Source organism: Xenopus laevis, chromosome 9_10L (genome assembly GCF_017654675.1).
Source record: "Xenopus laevis strain J_2021 chromosome 9_10L, Xenopus_laevis_v10.1, whole genome shotgun sequence".
NCBI classification, from domain to species: Eukaryota; Metazoa; Chordata; class Amphibia; order Anura; family Pipidae; genus Xenopus; species Xenopus laevis.
The window spans coordinates 68800566-68827868 of NC_054387.1; the positions used below are offsets into that span (position 1 = coordinate 68800566).

Consider the following 27303-nt stretch of genomic DNA (forward strand, 5'->3'; position numbering starts at 1 on the left):
CAATACGCCCACATTGAGGTGGGTGATATCGGGCTGATCTGATCGTGGGCCCTAGGGCCCAACGTTTGGATCATAATGCAGGAGAATGGGCGGTCAGATCGCGGGACCGCATCAACTAACAGATGAGATCGGTGATCCGACGAGATTTTTAATCAACATCTGCCTGACTTTCTGCCAGATATCGATTGGGGAAGCCCGTCGGAGTGCCCCACACATGGGCCAATAAGCTGCCGACTCGGCCTGTCAGCAGCTATTAACGGCCCGTGTATAGGTGGCCATACACGTAGAGATCCGCTCGTTTGGTGAATTCGCCTAACAAGTGGATCTCTCCCCGATATGCTCACATTGAGGTGGGCGATATCGGGCTGATCCAATCGTGGGCCCTAGGGCCCAATGATCGGATCATAATGTAGGCAATATGGGCAGTCTGATTGCTGAACCGCATCAACGAACAGAAGAGGCGATTAGCCGCCAGGTGACTAAATCTCCCCGAATCGACAGGTGTGCCCTTACCCTTAGAGTGGACAGGAATGAAGTTTCCACTAGTAACTGAGGTGTTCCTTGAGAAAAAGCCAACTAAATAATTTAGAGCTTTGCAGCTATGCACTGTGAATGTGTCAGTAGGTATAAATAAATCAGGATAATGTTCTACAGATTTCTTGGGAATTTACTAGATTCATCATCTGAATATTATTACTGAAATAAGGCAATCAGTGCGGGGAAACAAGTATTTTACAGCTTTACACCCAAATTTTCTTATTCTCTGTTCTTGGTTATTATTATACCATGGGAAACACAGGAGCCAGTGCAAATGCTTTAGCACATACTCAATATTGGCCCTCCTTCATTATATCAGAATTGCTGTTACTATATAAAGGCACAATGTTGCAGGCTATACAAGTTATACAAACTATTAACTATCATTCCTATAATATTAGGGATAATCCATACTTACAAGCAGTTGAGACACAATTGAAGGTCAAAGTCCAGGCCAAGGGTCAGAAAAGGCAGCACATGTTCAGTGACAAAACAGAGACCAAACAAGGAAATTCTTAGTAGATAATGCACATAACAGACTCAGCCTTGGTTGGAGAAGGTTAGCAAGAGTACCCCTTTAAAGGCCCTTTGAGGCCACAGGCCCATTTTAACCAGGATATCAGTGACCTGTCTACTAGTGCTTCTCTAACAGTGCTGGTACCAACTTCAGCTTGAGCCTGACTCTGTCCTTCAACCTGGATTTCAGTATAAAGGAGAGCAAACATTTATTCTCCTCAATTCTCATTCTAACTGGCCTTCAGTCCAACAGATTACAGGCTTAGCCCCTAGAAGTATCTAGAGATGCTATCTCAGGAGAGAACACCTGAAAAATATAAAATCTCTGTCTCTTTAATACAAATTCTCCCATATTCTTTCTCTGCCTCTTGTGTGTACTTCGACTTGTCCAGAGCATCTGGCATGGTGATGATTCTCTCCCGTCTGTATTCACATCTAACACACAGCCACTGTCTCAGCAGGATGAATTGCTCACCATGGAGCAGATATGCAGTAGTTAATACTGCGCTGAATGCTTGCCGGCTCATCATGCATAGAGAGAGCAGCATCTTCTGGGCTGTAAATGACATTAGTGTATCCGTGGCCTCCCCGTCACCTCTATGTGCTGCTCATGACAGCTGCTGGAGCATGTAGTAATGGATGCTCTCTGGCTCCTAGATGAGGAAAGAGGTCATTAAATCATTTACAGTAATTTTGCTACAGAGGAAGCTGCCATGAGGTTTATGAAATTTTTAAAATGCCTTGATGACACGTTTGATTAAAAACATTTGTTAACATAAACGTTCATACCACTTATCTTATTGCCTGCCAGTTATGGCCAGGCTTTCCATTAAACCTCTTCAATTTTGCTTGAGAACTGTCCAAAATAGGCGGCCCACGCATAATCAAGAAGTTTCTCTAGTAACAATCCTGCCCGACAAAGCTTTGGCAGCCATCTTGCTGTTATCTAACATAGGGAAATTACAGTGTAGCTTTGTTTTGCCAGTAATTTAAGTTCATCTCATGGTGTCCACCATGCCCAGGTACTAACTAAAATATGGACATATTGAAGTATACATGAAGAACCCTCTCCTGGGGAAAGTTTGTTACACAAAGGCTCACTGTAGTTGGCACTCACTTGAAACCACTGCTCATATTTAAAAATAATGTTGACAATAGGGGAAGGTCAATGCTGGATTTAAGTGGCTTCAAGACACTTGCAGTCTTGCTGTTATGTAATTAAAACCCTAAGGGTAGTGGATCTGTAGGATTAGCAGATGGGTGGTCCTCAAGGAGCATGTATGTTGGAACAGTTTTGAAAAACTAAACCAAGTATGGTCAACTGGGGGACCCCAGAATTGTGATCTTCATCACCCATCATCTGGAAGTCTGTAGGTTGTCTAATACTGATGGAGATAGGAGTATGCATATAAGCAACAAGTAGCCACTTTCATGGACTTTAAAGAAAATCATTCGTTCTCTATTCAGGTTCTTGGCATATAAATCACATCAAAATTGCAGTTATTCAAAAACGTTCTCTGCTGTTTTCAAATGGACAGTTGGAGGCCGATTCACTAAGGGTCGAATTTCGAAGTTAAAAATACTTCGAAATTCGACCCTCGAATTGAAATCCTTCGACTTCGAATATCGAAGTCGAAGGATTTAGCGCTAATCCTTCGAATCGAACGATTCGAAGGATTTTAATCCAACGATCGAAGGAAAATCCTTCGATCAAAAAATCACAGGCAAGCCTATGGGGACCTTCCCCATAGGCTAACATTGACTTCGGTAGCTTTTAGCTGCCGAAGTAGGGGGTCGAAGTTTTTTTTAAAGGGGAAGTACTTCGACTATCGAATGGTCGAATAGTCGAACGATTTTTAGTTCGATTCGTTCGATTTCGTTCGAATTCGAACGAATTTAACCAATTCGATGGTCGAAGTACCCAAAAAATACTTCGAAATTCGAAGTTTTTTCATTCGAATCCTTCACTCGAGCTTAGTGAATCGGCCCCTTAGACTGACTCCTCACAACATCTATTATGGTTCAATGAAACTGCAACCCTTTATGAGGAAGCATTCTGAAACCTATCTGTTCTTTGTGCCATTACCTCTTTCTTTTTCATTGTGTTCTTTAATAATCTGGATTCATCACAATCTGGACCTTGCTGATAATAAAATCTCCTTTCCAAGGTACCCTTTATTAGAAGCAATGATATTGGCAAGTAAAGTTTGTAAGTATGCAGGGGAGCAATTATTTTATGTAGAAGATCTCACTTATTAGTACTGCACAATGCAGGGTCTAACTAAGTTAATAACCTTGAATTGTAAAAGGCCATAGCATTAGTGCTCAGGCTACCCATTAAGAGATGACATTTCACATTCAACAAAATAGATGATCATCAGCATGAACAATAATCTGTAATTAAGGACTTCATGTGGGACAAGTTGCTCATCACTGATTCCCTGTAATATTTTTATTATATTAAAGAGGAAGTTCACCTTTCAATGAAGTTTCATTGTGATATAAATTGTGGTAGTCTACATTTTTTAAGTAAATGTAAATCTCCATGGTATGCAGCTGTGTCCGGTTGCAGACCACTCTACCCTAGGAACCAACCTGTTTTGACTGGCAAACAGGCATATGAATAGGAGACGGTGTGCATGGACAAATGGATAAAGCAAAACAAAATACAAGTGAAAAATATTTCTACTTGTTGGGGTCAGTGACCATTTACAGCAAGCCTTTCTTATAATGAGGGTGAATTCTCATTTTATTTAACCTGTGCACTTGTAACTGTCCTATTAAAAACCATCACTAGAAAAAAGTTAAGGTGGCCATACATGGAGAGATCCGCTCGTTTGGTGATGTCGCCAAACGAGCGTATCTCTCTCTGATATGCCCACCTTGAGGTGGGTAATATCGGGCTGATCCGATCGTGGGCCCTAGGGCCCAACGATCGGATCTTAACGCATGGGGAACGGGCGGTCGGATTGCGGGACCGCATCAACGAACAGATGCGATCCGAAGGGATTTTTTTCTCCCATCCGATCGAGATCTGGCCGACTTTCGCCCAGATCTCGATCGGGGAAGGCCGTCGGGGGGCCCCATACACGGGCCAATAAGCTGCCGACTTGGTCTGTCGGCAGCTTTTATCGGCCCGTGTATGGCCACCTTTATAGTGTTATATTGTTCTTGTATATGTCAGGATCAGCTGGGTTTCAAACTCTGTGGTGTTTTTGTCTGCTTATTCCTTATTTCACTGACTGGTATATTATTTAATATTTTCATCAACCACTTGTTTAATTTTTGCCTCATTAAACCTTATATTTCTTCACCATGTCTATAGTTCGAATCGTTGGAATCCCACTAACCACACGATAATTTTGAAGGATTCGTCGGACTTCGCTAAAATCGGTCGTTCGTCAAGAGAAATCTTTGCGTCTATGGGGACCTTTAGCTCTAACCTTGCAGTATTCTGAGTACATTGCCAAACCAGTTGCATTTCCCAAGGTTGCTGAAGGCCTTGAGTGGATTCACAGCTGGCCCATGGGTCAGACCCCTTCAAGCACACAACCATTTTGTCATCCATAATAGGAACTGTGTCCTTGAGGAAGGAAGGAATGTGCCTTATGGCTTGTTTTCCACTCTGCCCCCCCCCCTTCATAGATGCATCTGAGTAAACAGACCATGCAGCTGAACACTGTTGGTTTGTTTGTTTTGCTCATTGGCCCAAGACACGTTAGAGAATGGGACGTGCCGGCCCTGTGCCAGAAGTTCTTTATGGTTGGTGGCATTTTGACTATGAAAGAGCATTTGTTATTGACAGTATTCATCAGATTGTTGGGCTACATTGTGATACAGAGAAGAATCGGTCTGGAGTAAATTCGGCTAGATTAATCTAGCAAAGGGACGCCTTTTATAAATTAGTTGGTTGCTGCAGGTTTATCTCAGTGATTTTAGCTCAGAAGTTAATAACACCCTGAAATACCTATGTCCCCTTATGTAGCTTCACTTCATGGTTGGCCAGACAGGTGTCAATTTTATCTTTCCTTTAGTGATTATTAGCCCAGCTGCACAGTGATGTGCTGAATTCCCTTCCAGATGCACCAATAGAATACTTAGCGCTTCACACAGTCTTCAGTCTTATAAGGTGGCCATAGACGTTACAATTACAAATTACGATCTTTCCTAGAAAAGGTCTTTCCAGGAAAGCACTAACAATGGCCGATGGTGGAGTGCCTTCAAAGGCTTCCGATCAAAATTTTCCTGCGAGCCCGATCGTCAAGCCAACCAATATTTAAGTCTTTCATCATACGCGCACCGAATATCGTACAAAAATTCATTTTGTGCGATGTTATTGGTGCGTCTATGGCCACCTTTACCCTTTCTGATGGATGAAAACCAACTGGGGCCCTAGGCATGGCTATGATTGGGGCCCTATTCTTCCTTTGTCATCCTTTTAGAAACACAAGATGTGACTAAATTTATTATTAACATGTATTTATATAGCGCTAACATATTGCGTAGCACTAAATGTTCTCTGCTGCTGATTTGACTAGGTCTACTGGCACTGTTGGGACCACATACAGGAGGAATCTAAGACTTGTGCCTAATCCTACTTTGTAAAACAGTTCCTGCCCCGAGGAGCTTACATATAAACAATTGACCTCTATGTATGTTTTGCCCTGTTCCTTCCTCCTAAAGTCAGTCTGATGGTTTAGTCTAATAGCACTGTGTATATTCGCTAGCATTAACCATTAACCTTAACGTGCCCATACAGAAGCTGACCTTCCAAATATCTAACCAAACCTTGATATTGTGAGAATACTGTTGCTCCAGGTTGAACAGGCTGATTGCAACTCTCAATCTGTGGTGTTGGACCTCCTAGGGGATATGAATATTGTGTAGCTAATTACAGTTACAGCTAGTACAATTTTCCAATGTAACAGATACTTCCACTTTAAATTGTTTGTATTTTTTCCCAGTGCTGTGTAACGTGGCCACCAACATACAATGCCTGTTTGTTTCTATTAATACCAGAATTCAGCATCATTCCTCATTAGGATTCTCTAGAATAATGGCATTCTGTGTTGTTTACTCGCCGCTTCTCAACAATCCCTTGTGTTGGATGGAGAGTAGGAATGAGCTGATCTTTGGGGGATCAAGAGGGAAACTGCATGACTGCATTACACTGCTTCATCTGACATTCAAAACAAAGACAAAAGCCTATTCCACAAGCGCAAGAAGGGCTGAACTGCCATTTAGATGTTGTTGGACTACAACTCCCAAAATCTGGTAACTTGAACCCAAGTAGAAAAGAATGTAAACTTTCTCAGTGTGCTATTGACTACATAATTAGTTAACCAAAGGGTAGCTGTCATTCGGACTGAGCTGTTGAGCCAAAAGCCTGATATTAGCATTGCATACCTGCCAACTGTCCTGTTTTTCGCGGGACAGTTATAATTTTGAAAGCTCAACCAGCAGTCCCGGGTTTTTACTGAAATGTCCTGACTTTCTCTTCGATCTCCTGCACTGAACAGCCAGAAAAAGATACAAAGTTTCTAACTTAATTGGCTTTTGGCAGAGAGCACAGAAAAGATTCTTAGATACTTTTGTAACAATTTAAGACAATCAGGTCTCTAGGGGAAACTGTGACTTGCAGCTTAAAGGGCAATTCATCTTTATTAGCAAAACTGCAATAACACGTAAAAACCACAGAAATGTGTTCAAACTTTAATAACCTGCTGAATTTTGTAAATTGTACATAATTATGGGGTATGGCCACAAAAATGGGCAGGGAGGTATGGCATTGTAAAAATACTAGTATCTAGAACAGCTATATAGATTGATAATTGATTTTCTTTATAGGTTTATATCCCTGTTAAGAACTATGTTCTCTATAACTGATGTGCTGGTGCATATGGAAGGTTTTTATGTTTCTTCCCTTAAAGGAGAATTCAACCACTAGGCACAAAAATTCCTCCCCCCTCCCTCCTCCCCCCTGGCCTACCCCCCCCCCCCGGGCAAATGACCCTAACTTGTTACTTACCCCTCCTTCTAGGTCCTCTCCAGCGGAGTTCACGACAGCCATCTTCTCCCGAGCGCTCCTCTTCCTGTATTCAGCGGCGTTTTGTGGCGCATGTGCAATAGGAGGCATTTACCGGAAACTTTGTGACTTTTGGGCACATGCGCAGTAGCTCCGTACCGGCAAATGCCTCCAACTGCGCATGCGCCCGAAAGTCACTAAGTTTCCGATTTCTTTTTTCGAAAACTCCGTGACTTTCGGCGCATGCGCAGTAGATCCTTACTGGCAAATGCCTCCAACTGCGCATGCGCCCGAAAGTCACTAAGTTTCCGATTTCTTTTTTCGGAAACTTTGGGACTTTCGGCAGTAGATCCTTACCGGTAAATGCCTTCTACTGCGCATGCGCCACCAAACGCCCATGAATACAGGAAGAAGAGCGCTAGAAGATGGCTGAACTCCACTGGAGAGGAACTAGAAGGAGGGGTAAGTAACAAGTTAGGGGCATTTGCCCAAGGGGAAGGTAGGCAGGGGAGGGGGGGAGGGATTTTTGCACGTAGGGAGTTGAATTCTCCTTTAACTCTTCCACATCCTACCCCTCTTCTGACTTGTTCCAAAATCAGGCAGCACTGTATTCATAGAGGTGGCCATAGTTCTCCGCAATCTGAAACGAAGTGCAAAGACCTACACCAGTTAATTTAGCCTATAAGGCAGGGAACAAAGTTCCAAAAAAAAACCCTCAGTGGCAGATAGCACTTTTTTATGGCACTTTGCACCCTGCCTTCCTTGTTGTAAATCAGGCCTCTTATCTTACTAACCCCTTGTGTAACTGACTCCCCAGTTCATTATCTCACATGTGGACGCGTCCAGGACCGTTTCTCCTTTCAAAAACTAATGCAACGTGATGGCTTGGGGAGAAATCTGATAACTGAGATGACCTTGCTCTTGATTTGATATCTTAATTGAATTACTGATGTTAACGCTTCAGCGAGGGTTAAATGGAGCATAGAACTTAATGAGCTTGCTCTTAGGAACTCTTCAGAGCAATTTTTAAGCTGATGGCACACAGGTGATGCTTTTTAACCTGAAATCACCCCATGACTCCTACCAATAACATCAATAGTGCCCCTAGCAATTTTGCGGGCTGGAAAGCACCAGTTCCATAGATATCCTGTTATGTTATCCTATAACATACTAAAATTTAACTTAAAGGTGAACCACCACATGGATGCACCGAATCCAGGATTTGGTTCGGGATTCGGCCAAGATTGAGCCTTTTTCATGAGGATTTCAGCCTGGCTGAACTGAATAAAAATCATAATTTGCATATGCAAAATAGGGGCGGAGAGGGAAAACGCGTGACTTTTTGTCACAAAACAAGGAATTAAAAAATGTTTCCCCCTTCCCATACTTAATTTGCATATGCAAATTCAGATTCGGTTCAGTATTCGGTCAAAACTTTTTCACTAAATAGATGATTGGATGCATCCCTAGTATAATTATGTATATATCCTTCTTCTGTGTATTAACCCACTGCAGTCATACGCCTTTTGGTCTAAGTGATAAGCACCTCCAGTAAATTGAGATTTTCTATTGCTGTCGTAGATGATGAGGATTGTAGTTGGGCAACACCACAGGGCCTCATTTTTGGTGCTCCCACTTTATATTATATTAACTCTCCCAGACCAGATTTACCAGTGTCCCCAACATCTGGTCCAAAGGCAATTGCCATTTTTATCCAGTATTTGAGCTCAACAAACACAGGTCTGTGCCCCATTCTTGAAGTCTGGGTGAGTCACGTCCCAGGAAGGGAGGGAGAATATGACATTTTTCAGACTTGTTTTATCCAGCACTCAGTGGGAGCAGGAGAACGCACAAACAAACTTCCAGAGAATTCAGCAGCCATGTAGGATGGAAGAATTTGCAAAGAAAAAAATGCCCCACCAAGAGGGCTGATGTTTTGTGTAGGGCATGTGACTCAGTGTTTTCAGCTTTATTGTGATGGGAGAGACTTGGTTTAACCGTATTGTTTGGGGAAAAGAAAGAAAGAAAATGAGTGAATGAGGCAGAGCTGGAAACTGATAGTTTGGGAACAATATAATGAAGGGCCTTAAAGAAACATGACTCCAAAAACACATGGTGACCTCACAAAATAGCGCAATATATACAGTTTGCTTGTGCTGGCATTCCCAAGGGGCATCAGAATAAGAAGTTGAGCCAGTAGGACTATGATTTAAATATCCTTGGGAGAAATTATAGGGATTGATGATTGTTTCTTTTAATTCATACAAAATGCTTTTTGAATATGGACCACAGATTGATCAAGTCTGTGTGCTGCTAGGACTATGGTGATCTGGGCAATCTTGGGCCCTAACGATTTTTTTTCCTCTTTGACTGTGTGTTTTGTGTATTTAAATTCTGCCATAGTTTGCCAAATGGGCTAATGCCAGATCGTTTCCTGGAGAATTCCGAAAACACATAACCCCGTTCATTTACTTTGTTCTGTAACAATAAGTGTGACCGCTTAATAAAATGATTACGAAACAGACAAAATGATTAATGCTAATGTCTCAATTTATCTTAGAGTGCCAGGATTTGGGGCCTCGGTAAATATGCTTAACTTCCTATGGCATCTGTGCCAATACTCTCTGCTCTGTATAGCCTGTGTGTGTAAGACTTTGCAGACACTTCTATAGAGTGTTTCATAATGGTATGTTTGGAAGGGCTATGTGAGGAATCTTACCCCACTGTCACCATCTTCTACTACTGTTGCCATTTGCCCTTACTACCACCATCTTGCTCTACTGTTATCATCTTGCCCTACACTTGAAGCAACGTTTGTGGTTCTTCACAGTGAGGTCAGTGAGGTTGTGGAATGCACTGCTGGGTGATGTTGTGATGGCTGATTCAGTTAATGCCTTTAAGAATGGCTTGGATGATTTCTTGGACAGACATAATATCAAAGGCTATTGTGATACTAAATTCTATAGTTAGTATAGATATGGGTATATATAATTTATGTGAAAGTATGGAGGGGTGTGTGTGTATGGATGCTGGGTTTTCATTTGAAGGGGTTCAACTTGGTAGCTTACTGTATATATGATATTCAGTTCAACCAGAGTCATGCAAAGATTTGACTGGGGTTCCAGTGGACCCATTGGGCCCAATTGGATCTAGGGTTGCCATTTTTTCTCAGCAGAAATATCAGTAGGGAAATAGGCAGGGTGATGACGTGAGGGGTGTGGGTGGCATGATATAACTGAGGCAGAACCATGATGTAGATTGAAGAACATTGGGTGTAGAACATTGACATTAATGGGTGGATCAGGTGGGGATTTAGTGAGGCTATAGAGGTGCCTGGGAAATAGAAGGGGATCTGTGAGATGGAATTGGTTTTGATCAGAGATGGATCAGGAGTGGAATGATTACTGGCCAGTTAGCAACCTAATCAGGCCTCACATGTTGACATACCTTCTTCATGCTTAATGCTTATCACAGTTTTGTGACATTAGACTGTGACATCACTCTCCACATTATATAAATCACATCCACAGCGGCCTGGAGATTAGATACTTGAGGATAGTGGATTATAAAGTCTGTTCAGGGCTTGGGCACTGTCTGTCATGAAATGCTTGGGGGCCACAGAGTTATGACATTTATGGGAGCCTTAATGAGTCATGAAATGCTTGGGGGCTAGACTATGCTGTGGTATAAAGGAATAAGGGGGATAGGGGAACAGGTAGCATTACAACTGCAGCAAGCAGCAGTCTGCTGGAGAAAGGAAGGCATCATTTGGCCACCCAGCTCAGGAGCCCAACAACAAGGTCACAATTGGGCCAAGCAGTTGACACAAATTTGTGTGTTGGGGGGTATCTCTTAAATGCCAATGTACTGTTGTTGTAAGATATCAAATAGCATACTCTGTACCATAATCCAGTGCAATATAAATATACAAGATTTTGGTCAAAGTACCAAAACACAATTTTTGGTTGAACCCAGTATCTAAAGTACTTTCCTGACAATGTAATCAGTAATGTTACCTGCTAGTGTTTACTAGACCAGGTGCAAATTTTCACTTTTCTCACTCTTCTTTTGTAAAGTCATATTCTGCATTCAGCTTGGATAGCACCTTGCTCTTTTTCCTTACAAATAATGCAGCATTCTTGGAAACAAGTTCTCCATTTTGCGGTGTTGCTATTTATATGGACCCAGCCATCTGCAATTAATTACTCACAAGTTCCAATTACTCCATTGCTGTAAATACCATGGTGTTGTGCCATCTTTATTAAGCCTGCAATTATGTTGTATACAGGAGATTGTGGTGGTGTAGGGGGGCTGGGCTGAAAGAATGGGACAGAAAATTTGGTTTTTATGATGAGAGGAGGATCCTTAGAACTTAATTTGAATGGTTTTTGGTGATATTGATGTGGTCGGCTCTGAAAATGGGCTTGGATTTCACAGACAATTACAGGGTGCTAGGCCGTAAAACTGACATTCCTTTGCTATAATACTTAGATGGGTGAGTGCAAGAAAGCAATTAAAGACACAGACACATTTTTAATTGGTGGTTCTCGGTATACCAAAAGGCTAGAGGGCCACAGGTTTGATATCCCTTACTTACATTTTTTTTTCCATTCAGAATGGGACCCAATTTTAAAGCATAGCCTGGGGCCTCTTGTTTTGTCTCCTGTCCTGAGTTTATATGTATCTAGGTGTCTTTTCTTTTAGCCAACAAGGCAGAATATACCCCCTGGTTCACAGCAAATGCAATGACAGACAACGACCTGTATAACTCACCCTTCAGCCTTGTGCCTTTATATGGTTACAGAACTCCTTTGTGACTTCTAATATCCTTATAATTTACATTAGGGGGTACATTATATATGCATATAAATTACAGCACAGAGTACTTTATTTCTGTATAACTATTCTCTACCCAAAGGATTCATTCTCCTTTAAACCTGGGATACTTTCTTCTTTCTGCCCCCTGGCACTGGAATGTTGTCATTGGAAATTACAGGGTGTGAAGTTGTCACACATCGGGCAACTTTCCCACGGCAATTAATCAAAGTGGCCAAGACCTCCATGTGACACAAACCTTAGGGAAAGAATGCTGCCGGAAAAGTACTTTTCCTTGTTCTAAATAAAACAGCACCTGCAATTGAAACATATAAAGTTCTATGACATTTTTAAAGGCATTCCTTTAAATGCTAGAGCATGGTTTTCAAATTACCCCCCGTGTTTCTTTAAGACGGCCTAAAATTTTGGGCGCGTAGTCATGCGAGCAGCATTGTTCAGCCACTGGGGAGCCAGGAGGCAGAAAGGCATTGTTGGTACTGAAGCAGAATTAATTCACCATGTTATGTTGGTAATAGGCTGCCGGAGAATCCTTTCTACTATGCACACTCATTTTCATTCTGCACCATGCTCAGCTTTCAAACAGACCTGATGAACTGTTTAACCTAATTACCATCAGAAGGATTTATTCAACTCCTCACTGTGGAAGTCGTAGCTTTATTTAACAGGGCTGAGGAGCCCTGACATCATTATTTCCCCTCCATCTTTATGGAATTACGCGTAACCCCTTGGGCAGGAGTTCGGATTTCATCAATGCTTTCACATTTTCTCATAAACCTCCTTTATTATTAGACTTTATATAAGGCTGATACGTTACAGAGATCTCGATTCAATTCTAGAGGAATTTTAAAGGGGTTGATCACCTTTAAATTAACTTTTCATATGATGTGGAGAGTGATATTCTGTGACAATTTGCAATTGGTTTTAATTTTTTATTATTTGTGGTTTATGAGTTATTTAGCTTTTTATTCAGCAGCTCTCCGGTTTTGCAATTTCAGTAATCTGGTTGCTATGGTCCCAATTATCCTAGCAACTGTGCATTGATTTGAATAAGAGACTGCCATGTGAATAGGAGAGGGCTTTGATAGAAAGATGGGTTATTTAAAGTAGCCATAAGAAAAGATTTGTAGCCCTACAGAGCATTCGTTTTTTTGATGGCGTTAGTGACCACCATTTGAAAGCTGCAAAGAGTCAGACGAAGAAAGTGAATAATTCAAAAACTATAAAAAAAAACTAAATGAAAGTCAATTGAAAAGTGACTTAGAACTGGTCATTATATAACATACTAAAATTTAACTTAAAGGTGAACCAACCCTTTAAGGGTATATATAGGAAGGGAGGAACTATATTCACCCTTAAACATACCCTTAAAAATGCTAGTTACTTGAGAGCTGGGAAGTTACTCTTTACATCAATGAAACATGGCCCCCAATGAGATGAATTAAGGCCAAAATAGAAGATAGCTTTTTATTTATTTTTTTTTAAAGAAAGAATTGGGGAGTTTATAGGGGAAAAAAAGCTGTTTTTACTTTGACTTCGGTTATGGCTATTCTGCATAGAGCTTCATATGTATCAGTATATTTATTTATTATCTTGTGTACGGGTCTTCCATACTGCTCTAAGATAAAAAAAAAACTAGGGATGCACAGAATCCAGGATTCAGCCTTTTTCAGCAGGATTTGGATTCGGCCGAATCCTTCTACCTGGCCGAACGGAATCCACATCCTAATTTGAATATGCAAATTAGGGCCGGGGAGGTAAAATCATGTGACTTTTTGTCACAAAACAAGGAAGTAAAAAAAGTTTTTTTGCCTTCCCACTCCTAATTTGCATATGCAAATTAGGATTCAGTATTCGGCCAAATCTTTCACAAAGGATTCGGGGGTTCGGCCGAATCCAAAATAGTGGATTTGGTGCATCCCTAAAAAAAATACCCCTCTAAAATAAGTAATATATTTATAGCAATAAATATAACAATTCCTCCCTTCCTTCCTTACAACTTGACATTCTGAACACTTATTTTTTCGCTGAAATATAAATTGTATGTTACACACCGCCAGTAGAAAGTTATCAAGGAAATTGACTAAAGTTATTTTGTCACTTTGTAGATTAACTCCCAAAGTTCTCATCTACCAGCATGACTTTTACCCACTCTAACATTTGTCATAGGCTAACAGACACTTAAGAAGGTGACGGGCAGGATTAATCCAATAGTGTCCCTTTATAAGGGGGTCAGTTTATGGATGGATTCCCTTGGCGCTCATTATCTGCTGGCACGGCCCATTGTGACATCACCCTGCTGTGCGCCTCGACAATTTAATGCAAGCAGCTCAGTTGGGAGCGTGATATTGCTATTAGCGGCTGCAACTGTTTTACAACATTGAAGTATGTTAATTTCCAGGGAGATTTATAGCACAGGGCTTGGGAGATACAAACAGCATCCACAATAAAATTTCAGGAGGGGGGGAAGTATGTCGTTTATTTGATTCTATGCTTGTATAATTAAAATTTTAAATAGACCAATAAAATGAAGAATAAATCTCTCTGTCTGCCCCATTTGCATGTTCTGTCTGAGCAGTTAGGAAGAAGGGGATGCCCAAGATGCACTGAAATTTAATTTAGGTATGGCTAGTTTGAATAAACCGGTATGTGTGATAATGGGAAGAACTGCTGGTTTATTGGGCATAATACCCAGAGCATGGCAAGGGCACCAAAGCATTAGTAGAAGTATTTCCTTATGGTATTATTTAAGTTTCACACACAAGGTTTCATATAGCTTTACATGCTTGTTTACACTTGTAACAAGTATTATTATTATTTTTATTTGAGCACCACTAACTGCATAAACTACAGCCTCAGCTTTATTAGCCAGTAATTGTAGTTTAATAGCAGGAACCAATCAGCAGTTGGCAAAGCAGACTGTGCCAAATAATAGCCAACATCTGATACAGTAGGCTGCCGTTATTAGACCATAGTAAACTTTTCTCATGTACCACTAACCAATTTCCAATATTTTCCCTCTAATTCCGATTAATATAACTTATTCAGCCTTCCTTGGGGGCAGTTGTATTTTAATAAGTAAATGTCAGCATTGTTTCTTTCCTCCAGTAGAAAAATGTAAGTTATAAGAGTGCAAATACTGGCATAGACCCATTGGGTTTAATCCCACACACCTGCCATACATATAGAAAACTAGAATGGGAGCTTTCATTCCACTGTTTATTTCATATCCTTGGTTATTTTATTAGGAATGGATCTACCATTACCTGCTATAATATACTAAATAAAACTTGTAGATGTATAAGCTTGGGGTTTCTCAAAACCAACTGCTTTCCCAGCTGTTTGGGGTGATGGATGTATTTGCAATCAGTCGACTTATATAGTATATTTAGGGATTTCAGGGTTTCTCAGCTTGCCAAGCAGGGCTGCTTTCAGTTTGTTGAAGGGAAGAAAATGTAATTGTAGAGCAAGATGACTAGTTGGGTAAGAAGGGGACTATAAAACATCATTGTTGGCCAACATGTGATCCATTAGGCTTTGCTGAAGTACACCACCAGTAAAAGGTTCAACTTAGAGTTCTATGTGGGTCCAATTTCTGAAACCAGAACCAACCAGGACCTATGACCCACAGCCGAATCTGCATTTGAAAATATCTCCTTTGTGCAGGTACCTGACCTGATGCAGGACGTTGTGGATTCTGGGCATGAAAAAGAGAAATTTTGTAGCTGCGAAGTTATGTAGGAGTACAGAAGTCCCTTAATAACTGGGCTTTTGCTGGTGGAGAGGTTTCTACATAGAGGTCAATCTTGTGGTCTGTGCCATATTTTTCTTAGAGCCAATGTAGTGAGCGGAAAACTTGTGTAAGGGGTGTGGCCGATTCATTAACACTATGGCAACAGCATTTTGTACCAGCAGCAGATTGGCCTGCAAAAAACTGGAGAGAACATTGGTAGCACAATTATAAATAGGCTGTAGCTCACCTTTAGTATATGTAGGTGGATTCTCCTGCAAGGTGTCCTGTGTCCACACCCAAATTGACATACCTCCCAACTGTCCCTTTTTCGGAGGGACAGTCCCTCTTTTGACAGCTCAACCCGCAGTCCCTCATTTGTACTGGAAAGTCCCTCTTTTCTCTGCACTGAACAGCCAGAAAAAGAAACAAAGTTTCTCACTTAATTGGCTTTTAGCAGAGAGCCCAGAACAGCTTATAAAAAGCCAAACCTCTTAAGAGTAATGTTGTATGTCCTAGCAACTCACTCTCTCTCCTCCTTTGAGAACTTCTTATTAAATTTAAAGTAAAAGATTTCCTCTTTAATGATAAATAAAAAGTAATCAATAGACCCGCATGAGTCTTGGTAGTAAACTGGAGTGGAATAAACATTACTAATTTAAAATTGAGGATAACTGGGCATTTCAATTAGTATTTCTGGGGTTGGAGTGTTACCTCATTTGTTGGAAATGTAAGGCATTTTTTGGCCACAAAGCATATCTGCTCAAGAATTTATCTGGCCATAACTCCACCAAAATCCACCTTACCCATACCTGGAAATTGGCAATGCACCATGGAAAACTGGGATAGTCAGCATTTGCAGGGTTGAGGAAGAACAACAACATTGTTTAGAGTAAGGTCTGTGTTTATGGTGTCCATGATTTGGGGCCTGCCCTACATGAGCAACTGGGGGGTTATTTACAATTATTTTTTCAGTGTCGTCTGTTAAATGGCAGAAGAACATGCATGGTATGAATGGCTGTGTGCATTAAGCCTCCTTTAGAAACTGGAAATTTGATTGAAACATGTATGCAGTGTTCTGCGGGAAAGTGCCTACTTCTTGTCTGGTGTTATTTGTGTTCCGCACATCACGTGACAGGCTGGCAGTTATATAACCTATGAAGCCTATGGCTGCACAAAAAGTTATAAGAGGATTATTTCCAGTTTGTTTATACATGCACAGCTGATTTATTTTAGCACTGAGGTTACCCTATTTGGAAGAAAATGCTCTCAGAAAAATGAAAGTCCCAGGTGAATTGTGTGCACTGATGAAATTACCATAACACTGGACTTGATGATAGGTTCTGCCCATGGAGATCTGGCTTTACCTTCAAGTTAAATTTTAGGGGCAGATGTATCAAAGGTCAAATTTCGAATTCATGTGAGTTTTTATAAACTCCCATGAACTCGAAATTCGACCAATCGAAATTCATTAAAAAAAACTGAATTTGTTAAACTCTATTTGAGGCTGCAAACAACTTCAAAATGAATAGAATTTGAATAATTGCTTAGTTGAATTTGACAGTTGTGGCCATAAAAAAATCGAAAATTCGAATTTCAATTCGACCCTTGATAAATCTGCCTCTTAGTATGTTATAAAATGGTTAAAAATAAACTTTTCTTAATTTTTTCTTTTTAATAATTTGCCTTCCTGGCTTGACTCCAGCTTTCAAATGGGGGTCACTGACCCTATCTAAAAAAAAACCAAATGCTCTGTAAAGCTACACATTTATTGCTATTTAAACGTATTATTACTCATATTTCTATTTAGGCCCGCCCCTATTATTATTATTAGCAATTATTTATATAGCGCCAGCATATTTTGCATCGCTATTCATATTCTAGTCTCTTAATAGGGTAATTTGGACCCTAGTGATCAGATTGCAGATTGCAAATTATCTCAGAATATCACTTTCTACATCATACTAAAAGTTAAATTAAAAGAACCCTCATATACCTCTACCAGAGGACTGAACTCTATGTTTAACACTGTACACACCCAGATAACTTAATGCTACATGTTTTACTTTGCCTTGGAAACGCCACTGTGGGCATGATGTCAAATATTGTACCCAACTTTGATGTAAGAGCCAAATACTGTATAACTGCTTCCTTGTTTACATTTTCTTTGTTCTTGTTTTTGTAAAATAAAGACCTCTTATGTTGCTACCATGTGCAATAGCCACAGTGATGCTCCTGCTGCAGTTTTTAGTCTTTATTATCACAATGGTTTTTACTTAGACAGTGAACTATGAGTTCTCTTCAAGGGTTTTCAGTAACATTTGGAAAATGGGTTTGTTACAACAATAAATAGATGGAATTTCATTTATTTTTATATTCCTGCAAACGAACAGACTCTTTTAATTCAAAAGGTGTCTTGCAGGACACGGCTAAAGATGTAGATACAGATGTAGCCAGAAAGAAATTCACAGACTACATGTTCCAAAGCAAATCTTAGCCAAGGAATGAAATATGTTTGGAAAAATGTAAATACGGAGAGGTGCTGAGCCCATTTTCATTTCCAGAACGCAGGCTATAAAGCAGGAGGCAGGTGCTCCGATGACTCACATGCGTGTTAATGTGCCTTGTCCTGCGTTATCCAAGCCATTGTTAAGTTAAATTTAGCATCACATTATGGATATATCTATCCCCTGATAGTATCAGGCACTATATTAAATGTTACTCAGCTAGTCTGGGAATAGGAGATTCAGCTGGCACAGTCCCTGGGCTCTAGTTTGGCTCATTCATGCGTTCGTAGGGCCAGATGTTTCTGTGCAACCAGCCAGAGGAATCACTACAATACAACAGAACATTTTGAAGTTGCAACTCTATTTCAGCCTGGAATTGGCACTAAATGTAGGTTTTAGAGATCCTAACCTCCAAATAAAAGATTTTATTTATCCTTGACTTTACCTGAACCAAGAAGAGTCTTTCCTTTTTAAATCACCTTTCTTTTTGCAAATTTACTTTGTTAATGTAAAATAACTGACTACTTTCCATATTCAGTCATACATTTTACTACATTCATTCCCAAAACTACTACTATAGGCAAACATTTAAAAGGACATGAGCTCATTAAGCTAGGCATATGTAATAAATGCTAATAAACACTGAACTCCCCAAAATCAATATATATATATATTTCCAGTTAGTCATTAAAACTACCGTCTGGCTGTTTTTCTGCATTAAACTATGGTAAATGTAATTTGCTCTGGAAAATCAGGACCAAGCATGATGTAACTGTTCCATGCTGTAATGTAATACTTTTGACCATATGTTGAATGCTGTGTTGATTAATGTATAATAACTTGATAATACAATGCGTTCCCTATTCCACTGTCTGTACCTCATCAATAAAGCACAGGCTCTGCCCTACCACATTCTGCAGCCTGACAGTTATTGTGTCTTTATTTGATTAAATTCTACCAGCATGATAGGTTATCTTTCATATTCTATTTGTTTCCTCCTGCCCTTACTGAATAATGCTTGGCATTACAATATAACTTTATAACTACAGAGAACTTTAAGTACAGAGAAGAGTTCTTTTGGCCAAACTTCATGCTGTCTGACCAATTGACCAGTGGACCATACAGCTACTACATGACTGGCCATACATAGTGTTAGCCAGAATGATCATTTTATACTTTTGGATTGGTGAACTCCCATATGCACCTCCTCTCATACCCTCATCTGCCAGTTTACAAAGAAGAACGTACATTGGCAGGTGGGCATGGATAGAACTACTTGATCCAAGTCAATGGGTGGATAACGTGTATAGCTGCTGCAAGATACAGGCAGAGTGTGGGAAGGCAAACACACTGCTACCACTGCTAAAGAGTTGTTACAGCTCTCATTTTGTTATAGTGTTATAGATTGTACAATGTATGGATCTGACTTTGAATATTCCCCCCTGGGCTTCCTTTTTCATGGACAGTGTTACCCAACCAACAGGCCTTTCTGACAACCTGACGGTTAAAATCTTTTGTGTAATCTCATTATTTCCAGCAGTTTGCCCCCTGAGGCTGATTTCTTTTGACTGGTCCTCAAACAGAAGTGTATCATATTGCTTAATTCAGACTGCATGGTCCTCTCTGTCTCGTCTATCCACAGGTCTTGCACATCACTAGTTGCTAACTTTCCCTTACAGAATATTATTAAATATATCATAATATTATAACCATATTTTCTATAATAAATTCCAGGGCATACTTGTTAATAAATGTTTTTCTTCCAACAGAATGCAATGAACCTGCCCCCTGACAAAGCCAGGTTACTCCGCCAGTATGACAATGAGAAGAAATGGGAACTCATCTGTGACCAGGTAAAAGTGCTATACACACAAGTGATTACAATGGGCCTAAGGTACTAGGGTAACAGCATGCAAATAAACATCATGAATCTTAGTAAATATGTAGATGTTTAGAGTAGCCTGAAAGGCATTGTGGGAAGTGCGAGTCTTGGTTGGCAGATGACTGATTTCTGCTATATTGTTTTAACAGTCAGATTCAGCAGTGCACAAATGGACAGACACATACTGCTTTCAGTAGCCTGTAAAGAGACCACAGAAGGGTTGACAAAACATAGTTTAACTGCTCCTTGCTAGATGCCTCCAAAGTAGATCACATGTACAAAGAAAGGGGGTACCAGGTAAACAGAGATCAGATCCACTGTAAAAATTTATATAGAACCCCCATTTTTACATTTTTCAGGGGACCAGAAAATGTTAAATCAGGGAAAAGTATTATGCATAATATATAGGTAGGACCACAAAACAACACTGTAAAATGAGGGAAAACTTAAAATCAGGGGATGTAAAATTGAGGTTTTACTGTATATATATTTATGCGTGTGTGTGTGAGGGTGGTAGTTGTATTACATCTGCTATAATACATAGCATATATAATAATAGCATATATAATTATAGCACATATAATACATAGCATATATAATAATAGCATATATAATACATAGCATATATAATAATAGCATATACAATACATAGCATATATAATACATAACAGGCCGTCATTTGCTGGATAAAAGGATAACTTTGCTTCATTTATACTTTTCCTCTTCCATCTGTCATTACGTGAATCAACATGCTCTGTGCCCTCTAATCCTTACTGCCAGGCACCAGTCATTGGTACTTGCTTGGCAGCTTGCTAACTATTAATCTTCTCTATGGCTAGGAAAGGCACATATATATGTGTATGCAGGCCCGGACTGGCAATCTGTGGGTTCTGGCAAATGCCAGAGGGGCTGCTATAAGAGGCCATAGAAAGTCAGTATTTAGTGGGCTGGTGGGGGCTGTTTGGGCCTCTGTGTGCCTGAAATGCCAGGGCCTATTTTAATTCTCAGTCCGGACCTGTGTGTATGTATATTTATGTATATAGTATCAGGTTGGATGCCACTGGTGAAAATAGACTTTTACCAGGCCCTATGAAAGTTGCTTTTAGTGCCACTATCTCAAAAATGTCAGTAGAAAATGTAGATTTATTTAAAGCTACATATTGCAATAGTGCATCAGTTATAAGTACACAATCCCTAATGTCCACAGTTTAACACATCCCTGCTGGATGCACATGCCTTGAGACTGATGTAACTATGGGGAAAAGTGACCTTTTGTGCAGAGAAAATGGCATGTGCCCTGCATTCGAGGGGACTCTCTGCATCTGACCTACACTCTGTTCCAAAATAACCAAATTAGACCAACTGCTCTTTCCATCAGCCTGGCATTAATCTGCAAAAATGTCTTTCTTTTTGTGTCCCCAAGTAGCCTCTTGGCAATAACAAAGCCAATGTACAGTACAAGTGTACTGCCATTACGCAAGGGGTGCTGGGCTGGTGTTGTCTCTGAATCTCGATCGATATATGCTCCTATTTTATTTAATTTTTTAATTATTTTCTATTCTTTGAGCTGTTTTAAAAATAAAATACATGCAATATTTTAAAGGGGAACTACACCTCTCAGATAAGCAGGATATGATATCATCTGGGTATAAGGCTGCTATGGGGTAGTAAAAATGATTCAGTTATGTGTCCCTCCAGTCTTGGCTATCCCTCTGTTGGCTCTAAAGCTGGCCATAGATGCAAAGATCCGATCGTACGAATCATCGTACGATCGGACTTTCCCATCTTCCGACCCGCCACTAACCATTCAGATCAAAGTCTTACCAGTCAGATTAGTTAAAGAACAAATCAGCCGATGTTCTGCCCCTGACAGCAATCGTACTATATTTATGTCCAACCAAAGCTAGTGACAGTCTCCCACTGAAAATCGTACGATCGGCAATACATGCAGAGATATTATCGGCAGCCGACAGAAATTTTCTAACCTGTCCGATCGACCAAACGACCGAGCTCCAACGGACAAAAAATGTCGGGACTCTTCACACACGGTCCGAAAATCGTACGAATCCTCGATTCGTACGATCAGATCTTTGCGTCTATGGCCAGCTTAACTGTCCAGTGTTTTTCATCTTCCGCAAGTGATTTTCCTGCTGATTATACATCTGCAGCTTTTAGGGAATTAGAACTCCCAGCAACTATACAGCTGGAAGGCTTCACGTTGGCTGGAACAATCAAAACTGACATGTATATAAATATAAAATAACACACCTTGTTGAGTCTGCTTTGGGACCATATGTTCTGCATGAACAGGTACCGCCACCCACTTATAATGGTCTTAGTTGAGTGCCATGTAGTATGGGTTGAATGATGTGGAGCTTATTTACATAAATGGCGTGTTTCTGTGGATACTGTTTAACCAAAGAGATGGGTCTCTGTGCAGACCAGGTGGGGTATAACAGGGGAGTTTCAATAGAAACAACAAACCCTGACCCACACATCACTAACCAGGAGCATGCACATTGGCAGATGGGACCAGATCAATAGGCATCCTTACTGGCTAAAAAGTGAAGGGAGGGGTGATTTAGTTTTGCTTTATAGGTGTCCATAGACATTGCAATTACAATCTTTCTTGGAAAAGATCTTTCCAGGAAAGATCGCTCGTTTCAACACACACGTGTAGAGCTATATCGTCAAATATACAGATAGAAACAATAGAATTCTACCTGTATTTGACGATTCAGCACTTACAATGGACGATGTTTGGCACCCGATCCAGATTTTAGGCCAGCCCAATCTACGAGCCGACTGTTATCCAAGTCTTCTGTCAATATCGGTCGACATGTCTCCCACCATACACGCACTGAATATCATATGAAAATTTGTGTTGTACGATATTATATGTGCATCTGTGGCCCCCTTTAAACATTGTTCCAGGCTGTACCCACTTATCACTTAGTATGTGAATACATATTGGTAAAAAAAAAAAAAAGAGGCTTTGTTAAGAGAACATATTTGCTGATCAGTGTTTTTCACTTTGGCCCTGAGCTAAAGACCCTAACGCTCCCCTTTGTTTTAGTTGATTGCAATTGCAGCTGTCGAGTTTAACGAGCAGTTCACTCATATTGAAAGGCAGTTGGTTCTCCCTTCGGTTTTATGTAATTTGAGGTCCAGACACACTTTTTCAGTTTTTTTCTTACATCAGGGTAAGCGTGGGTAGTTTGAAACTTTAGCCAAAAGGCTGGAATTTATTTTTATCCCCTTCTCTGCGCTGTGTGGCAGCTTGGATACTCCGATATGAAAATGCACAGCGGCCGTAATATCCTGTTTATTCTAGGAAGGGCCTCTCTGGAAAGCGGCCTGGCACAATTACAAATCCAATTTGGCAGGAGCAAATTGAATATTTTTTTGGGTTCCGGACATGAAAGCTCATTTATCAGTTCTAAGACAGACGGATAGATCCTGAAACCCAAGTTCACAGCCGCTCTGAGCTGCCAAGATAAAGCAAAATAAATGAAAAAGCCATTTTTTTATTTATGATATATTTTTGCTGGAGATACTTGGTGGTGGTCTGAAGGATAGGAATAAAGCTCCATTTCTTCCATTTAAAGGCCTGTAACAGGATATTCCTAGACTTGTCCTTTCTTTTCATTAGCAACACAAATAAATTGCTGTTTTATCTCAACATTAATGAAATTCATAGAAGGAAAGAATTTCTGTATATCGTAGCACTATATAAATAAATGATAACAATAAGCTTGGTTGAGATTCTGCTAAAGGGGAATATTTATAAATTTGTATAAATTAGTTTTTTGCCCTTGAAATAAACAGCCAAGTGTCTGGGCAGAGCTTACTATGTGCACAGAGCTTTCACTCTCCAATGAATTATGAATTACAGCTGCCATATGTTTTAGTGAACTAACTGTTCATAGCCAACAGAGGTGCATGGTGGCTCAGTGGTATCACCGAAAATCGGGGACTGGTTTGTAATGCTAGGAGTGCAGGGTTTTATGATTTTCTCTGGGTACTCAGGTTTTTTGCACATTCCAAAAATATACAGACATGCCTCTTCTACCATATAGACACCCATGGGCCCGCGCCTAGGATGGCAGCTTTACAGGACAGTCCAAGGGCATGTAAGATATGGTAGGAAAATGTTAAATAAAATTGGTTAAAAACCAATTGAATCGGCCTATAGATTGTCTTGAATCAACTGAACTTTTGCAATTTACATTTTTTTTCCAAGATATAAGCAGTTTTAGAGTGCTCATACTAAGCTCAGGCTAATATCAGCTCAGAAGATAGTTGGGCTCGTGTATTTGTTCTCCCACTTCCCCTGTTTCTCAGCTTCCCCTTTTATGCATGAAGTCAGTGGATGGCCTCTCCTGTCTCTTTTTGTTTCTTAGACGCTGGCATGCCTAAGACTGTGGCATAGGGTGCCTAACAACTTGGCACCCCTAGGCAATTCTACCATTCCATGTCCTTCAGTGTATATTGGAAAGTTGCTCAGAATAACATTTTTTTTCATTAGTCAAAATATTATTTGTATATTCCCTTTATTGTTGGGTTTTACAATAATAGAAGAGACCCGTTGTTCTTGTCAGTCTCAAATGCCGTCTCCTACTGCAGTTGCAGAGCCAGTTATGGCCGACAGCACTGGCACAAATGAGGCAATCCAACCATGTGACGTTCATAACCTTTGGACAAATTTATTAATCTTTTTTTCCAAGATGAGATAGTAGTTCCTTTTAAAATCAGGCTGCAGACCTGAATGGAAAATGCTGTTGTCTAAAGCGACAACTTGGCCTTTGCATGGAGCTGTACTTTAGATCATCATACAAATTGCCAGAATGTGGGATCAGGACAAACATTGCGCAAGCCGAGACTGTCTGACACTCTTATGTGGCTTTAAATTAAACAGATTGAGTCTATAGAGTCAATCTGTGAGTATGTTGTAGAATGTATAGTCTGAATGTGGAGCGTGAATTTCTTCTCCATCTGTTCACCCCCCTCCCCATAGGGAGGAATACAGGATTTTCATAGGGCTACCACACTGATTTCTCATCAAACACTGCTATAGTGGAGTTTTATATATAGTATATGCCATAATGGAGTTTTATTTATTATATTATAAATGCAAAGAAATATTTAGTAAATATTATTCCCCCTATTGTAAAGTATAAGGATATAAGACATTGCAATCTTGAGCGCCACGACCATATTAAGGCACAAGGTGCCGGCCAAGTTATTTTACACAGGTCGTGGAACTCCGAGATGACGTTTAATATCCTCATATTTAACAATAGGGGCTACATTATTTATTATAATACACACGTTTCAGTGAGTCATGTGAAATTTCACTAAGCCCCAATTATAACTAATGACACCACTAAGCACCATTTACAGTATATGCATATCATTTACAGCATGTTCATAGATGAGTTTTTTATAAAGATATATGTTACAGGATATGTTTAATATATAGTGAATAAGGTATCCCCTCTTGTAAAACATAAGGATATTATAAGTTACCCATGACTCATGTAACTCCGAGGTGACTTATAATATCCTCATATTTTTCAACAGGGGGTACTTTATTTATTATAATACACAAGTTTCACTGAGTCATGTGACAAATGACATCACTAAGCTCCAATTATAACTGATAACATCACTAAGCACAGTTTATATAGTGAATAAAGTACCCTCTCTTGTAAAATATAAGGATATTATAAGTTACAGAGGAGTTTCATGACCATGGAACTCCGAGGTAGCTTCTAATATCCTCATATTTTGCAACTGGGGGTATTTTATTTATTATAATACACAAGTTTCAGTGAGTCATGTGACAGAAATGACATCAGAACTCACCGTTTATAACTGATGACATCAGAACTCACCGTTTATAAGGATATAATTTACAAGATATTCATGGCTTTTGTGTATTATAAGGATATAATCTACAGGATATTTATGGCTCTTGTGAATTATAAAGATATAGTGCACAACAGACGTTAATACACATGTCATGTGTATCATTTAAAGGTGTGTAATATTATAAAATATGAGGACATTAGAAGACACCTTCCATGACCTGTATAACAGCATTTATAGTAACATGAACATAATTTTTTTTTTATCCTTAGGAAAGATTTCAAGTGAAAAATCCCCCCCACACATATATTCAGAAGCTAAAAGGTTATCTTGATCCGGCAGTACCAAGAAAGGTAAGAATTCCCATCCTGCCACATGTGACTTCTCTTCACTACTGGTTCCTCTTATGCCTTTTAGAAAGCATTCTAGGATATTGCCCAGGATAAGGAGAAAAAGGAATTTCTATTCAATATAAGAGAAGAAAGGAAGAATGAAGGAGACAGAGAGAATAATAGAAGGAGTAAGTTGGAGAGATAGAGAGAGAAGGAGAGAGAAAGAGAATAAGAGTTATATTGTGTGAGAGGAACAGATAGAGAAGACTGAGAATGAAAAAGAGAGAGAAAGAGAGACTACAAGAGATACAAGCAGACAAAGCAGTGGATGGAATCTGTTGGAATGAAAAGTTGGCACTGTTGAAAATATATCCAAGAAATGTACAAAGGCATGTGAGAAATAGAAAACATGATTTATAATAGAAACTATTTGGAGTGCACCAAAAGCTGACCTGAAGTCTGTAGCAGAAAGAGACAAGTCTTGGCAGGAGCAGGAGGAACGTCTTGGAATACTGTTTTATTATAACATGTATAATTATTAGCACTCGGCAGCCCAGATGGACTCATATCCTGCACTGATGGCTTTTGCAGCCTTTTTTGGACAAAGGAAAGAACCCAAGATGGATCATATTCCTGACCACTTCTGTCTGTTCCAACAATCCGTGCCTTCTTGTGCTATATATTTAGCCTATGTTGCTGCCTTTTTCCAGTTTTTTTTTACTTTTGTTTAGCGTTGGGATGCCGCAATTATAGTTCCCAGCATCCCCAGTAGTCCAGTCCTATTCATAGCCAGAGTTTGAGAAGAAGAAGTCCAGGGCCCAAACATAAATAGTGGCACTGGCACAAACAAGTTCTCATCAGTTGATAAAATAGAAGTCATGCATCATTATCAAAAATGCTTTACTTTCTTTGGTCACCAAATCTCTGTTTAGCCCTTGACTGATTCAGGTAATTACCATAGCCCAGGTCCACTTACCCATATTAACTAATAAGATGTTTTCCCCTATTACTAGGTCAGTTGTAGGGCTAGTGCCAATTTGCCCCCTTTATTACAAAGCATGTTGCTGTTT

At 39.9% G+C, this 27303-nt stretch overlaps 1 protein-coding gene across 8 annotated transcripts in view; it reads left to right on the forward strand.

The window, feature by feature from the left end:
• The window catches only part of LOC108701328 (formin-like protein 2), a 119852-nt gene that overhangs the window by 40431 nt on the left and 52118 nt on the right, over positions 1-27303 (forward strand). For all 8 annotated transcript variants that reach the window (XM_018235771.2, XM_018235770.2, XM_018235776.2 and 5 more), the window contains exons 2-3: positions 19918-20001; positions 26174-26254. In XM_018235771.2, coding sequence (XP_018091260.1) covers positions 19918-20001; positions 26174-26254 — 165 coding nt within the window. The remainder of the gene's footprint in view (positions 1-19917; positions 20002-26173; positions 26255-27303) is intronic.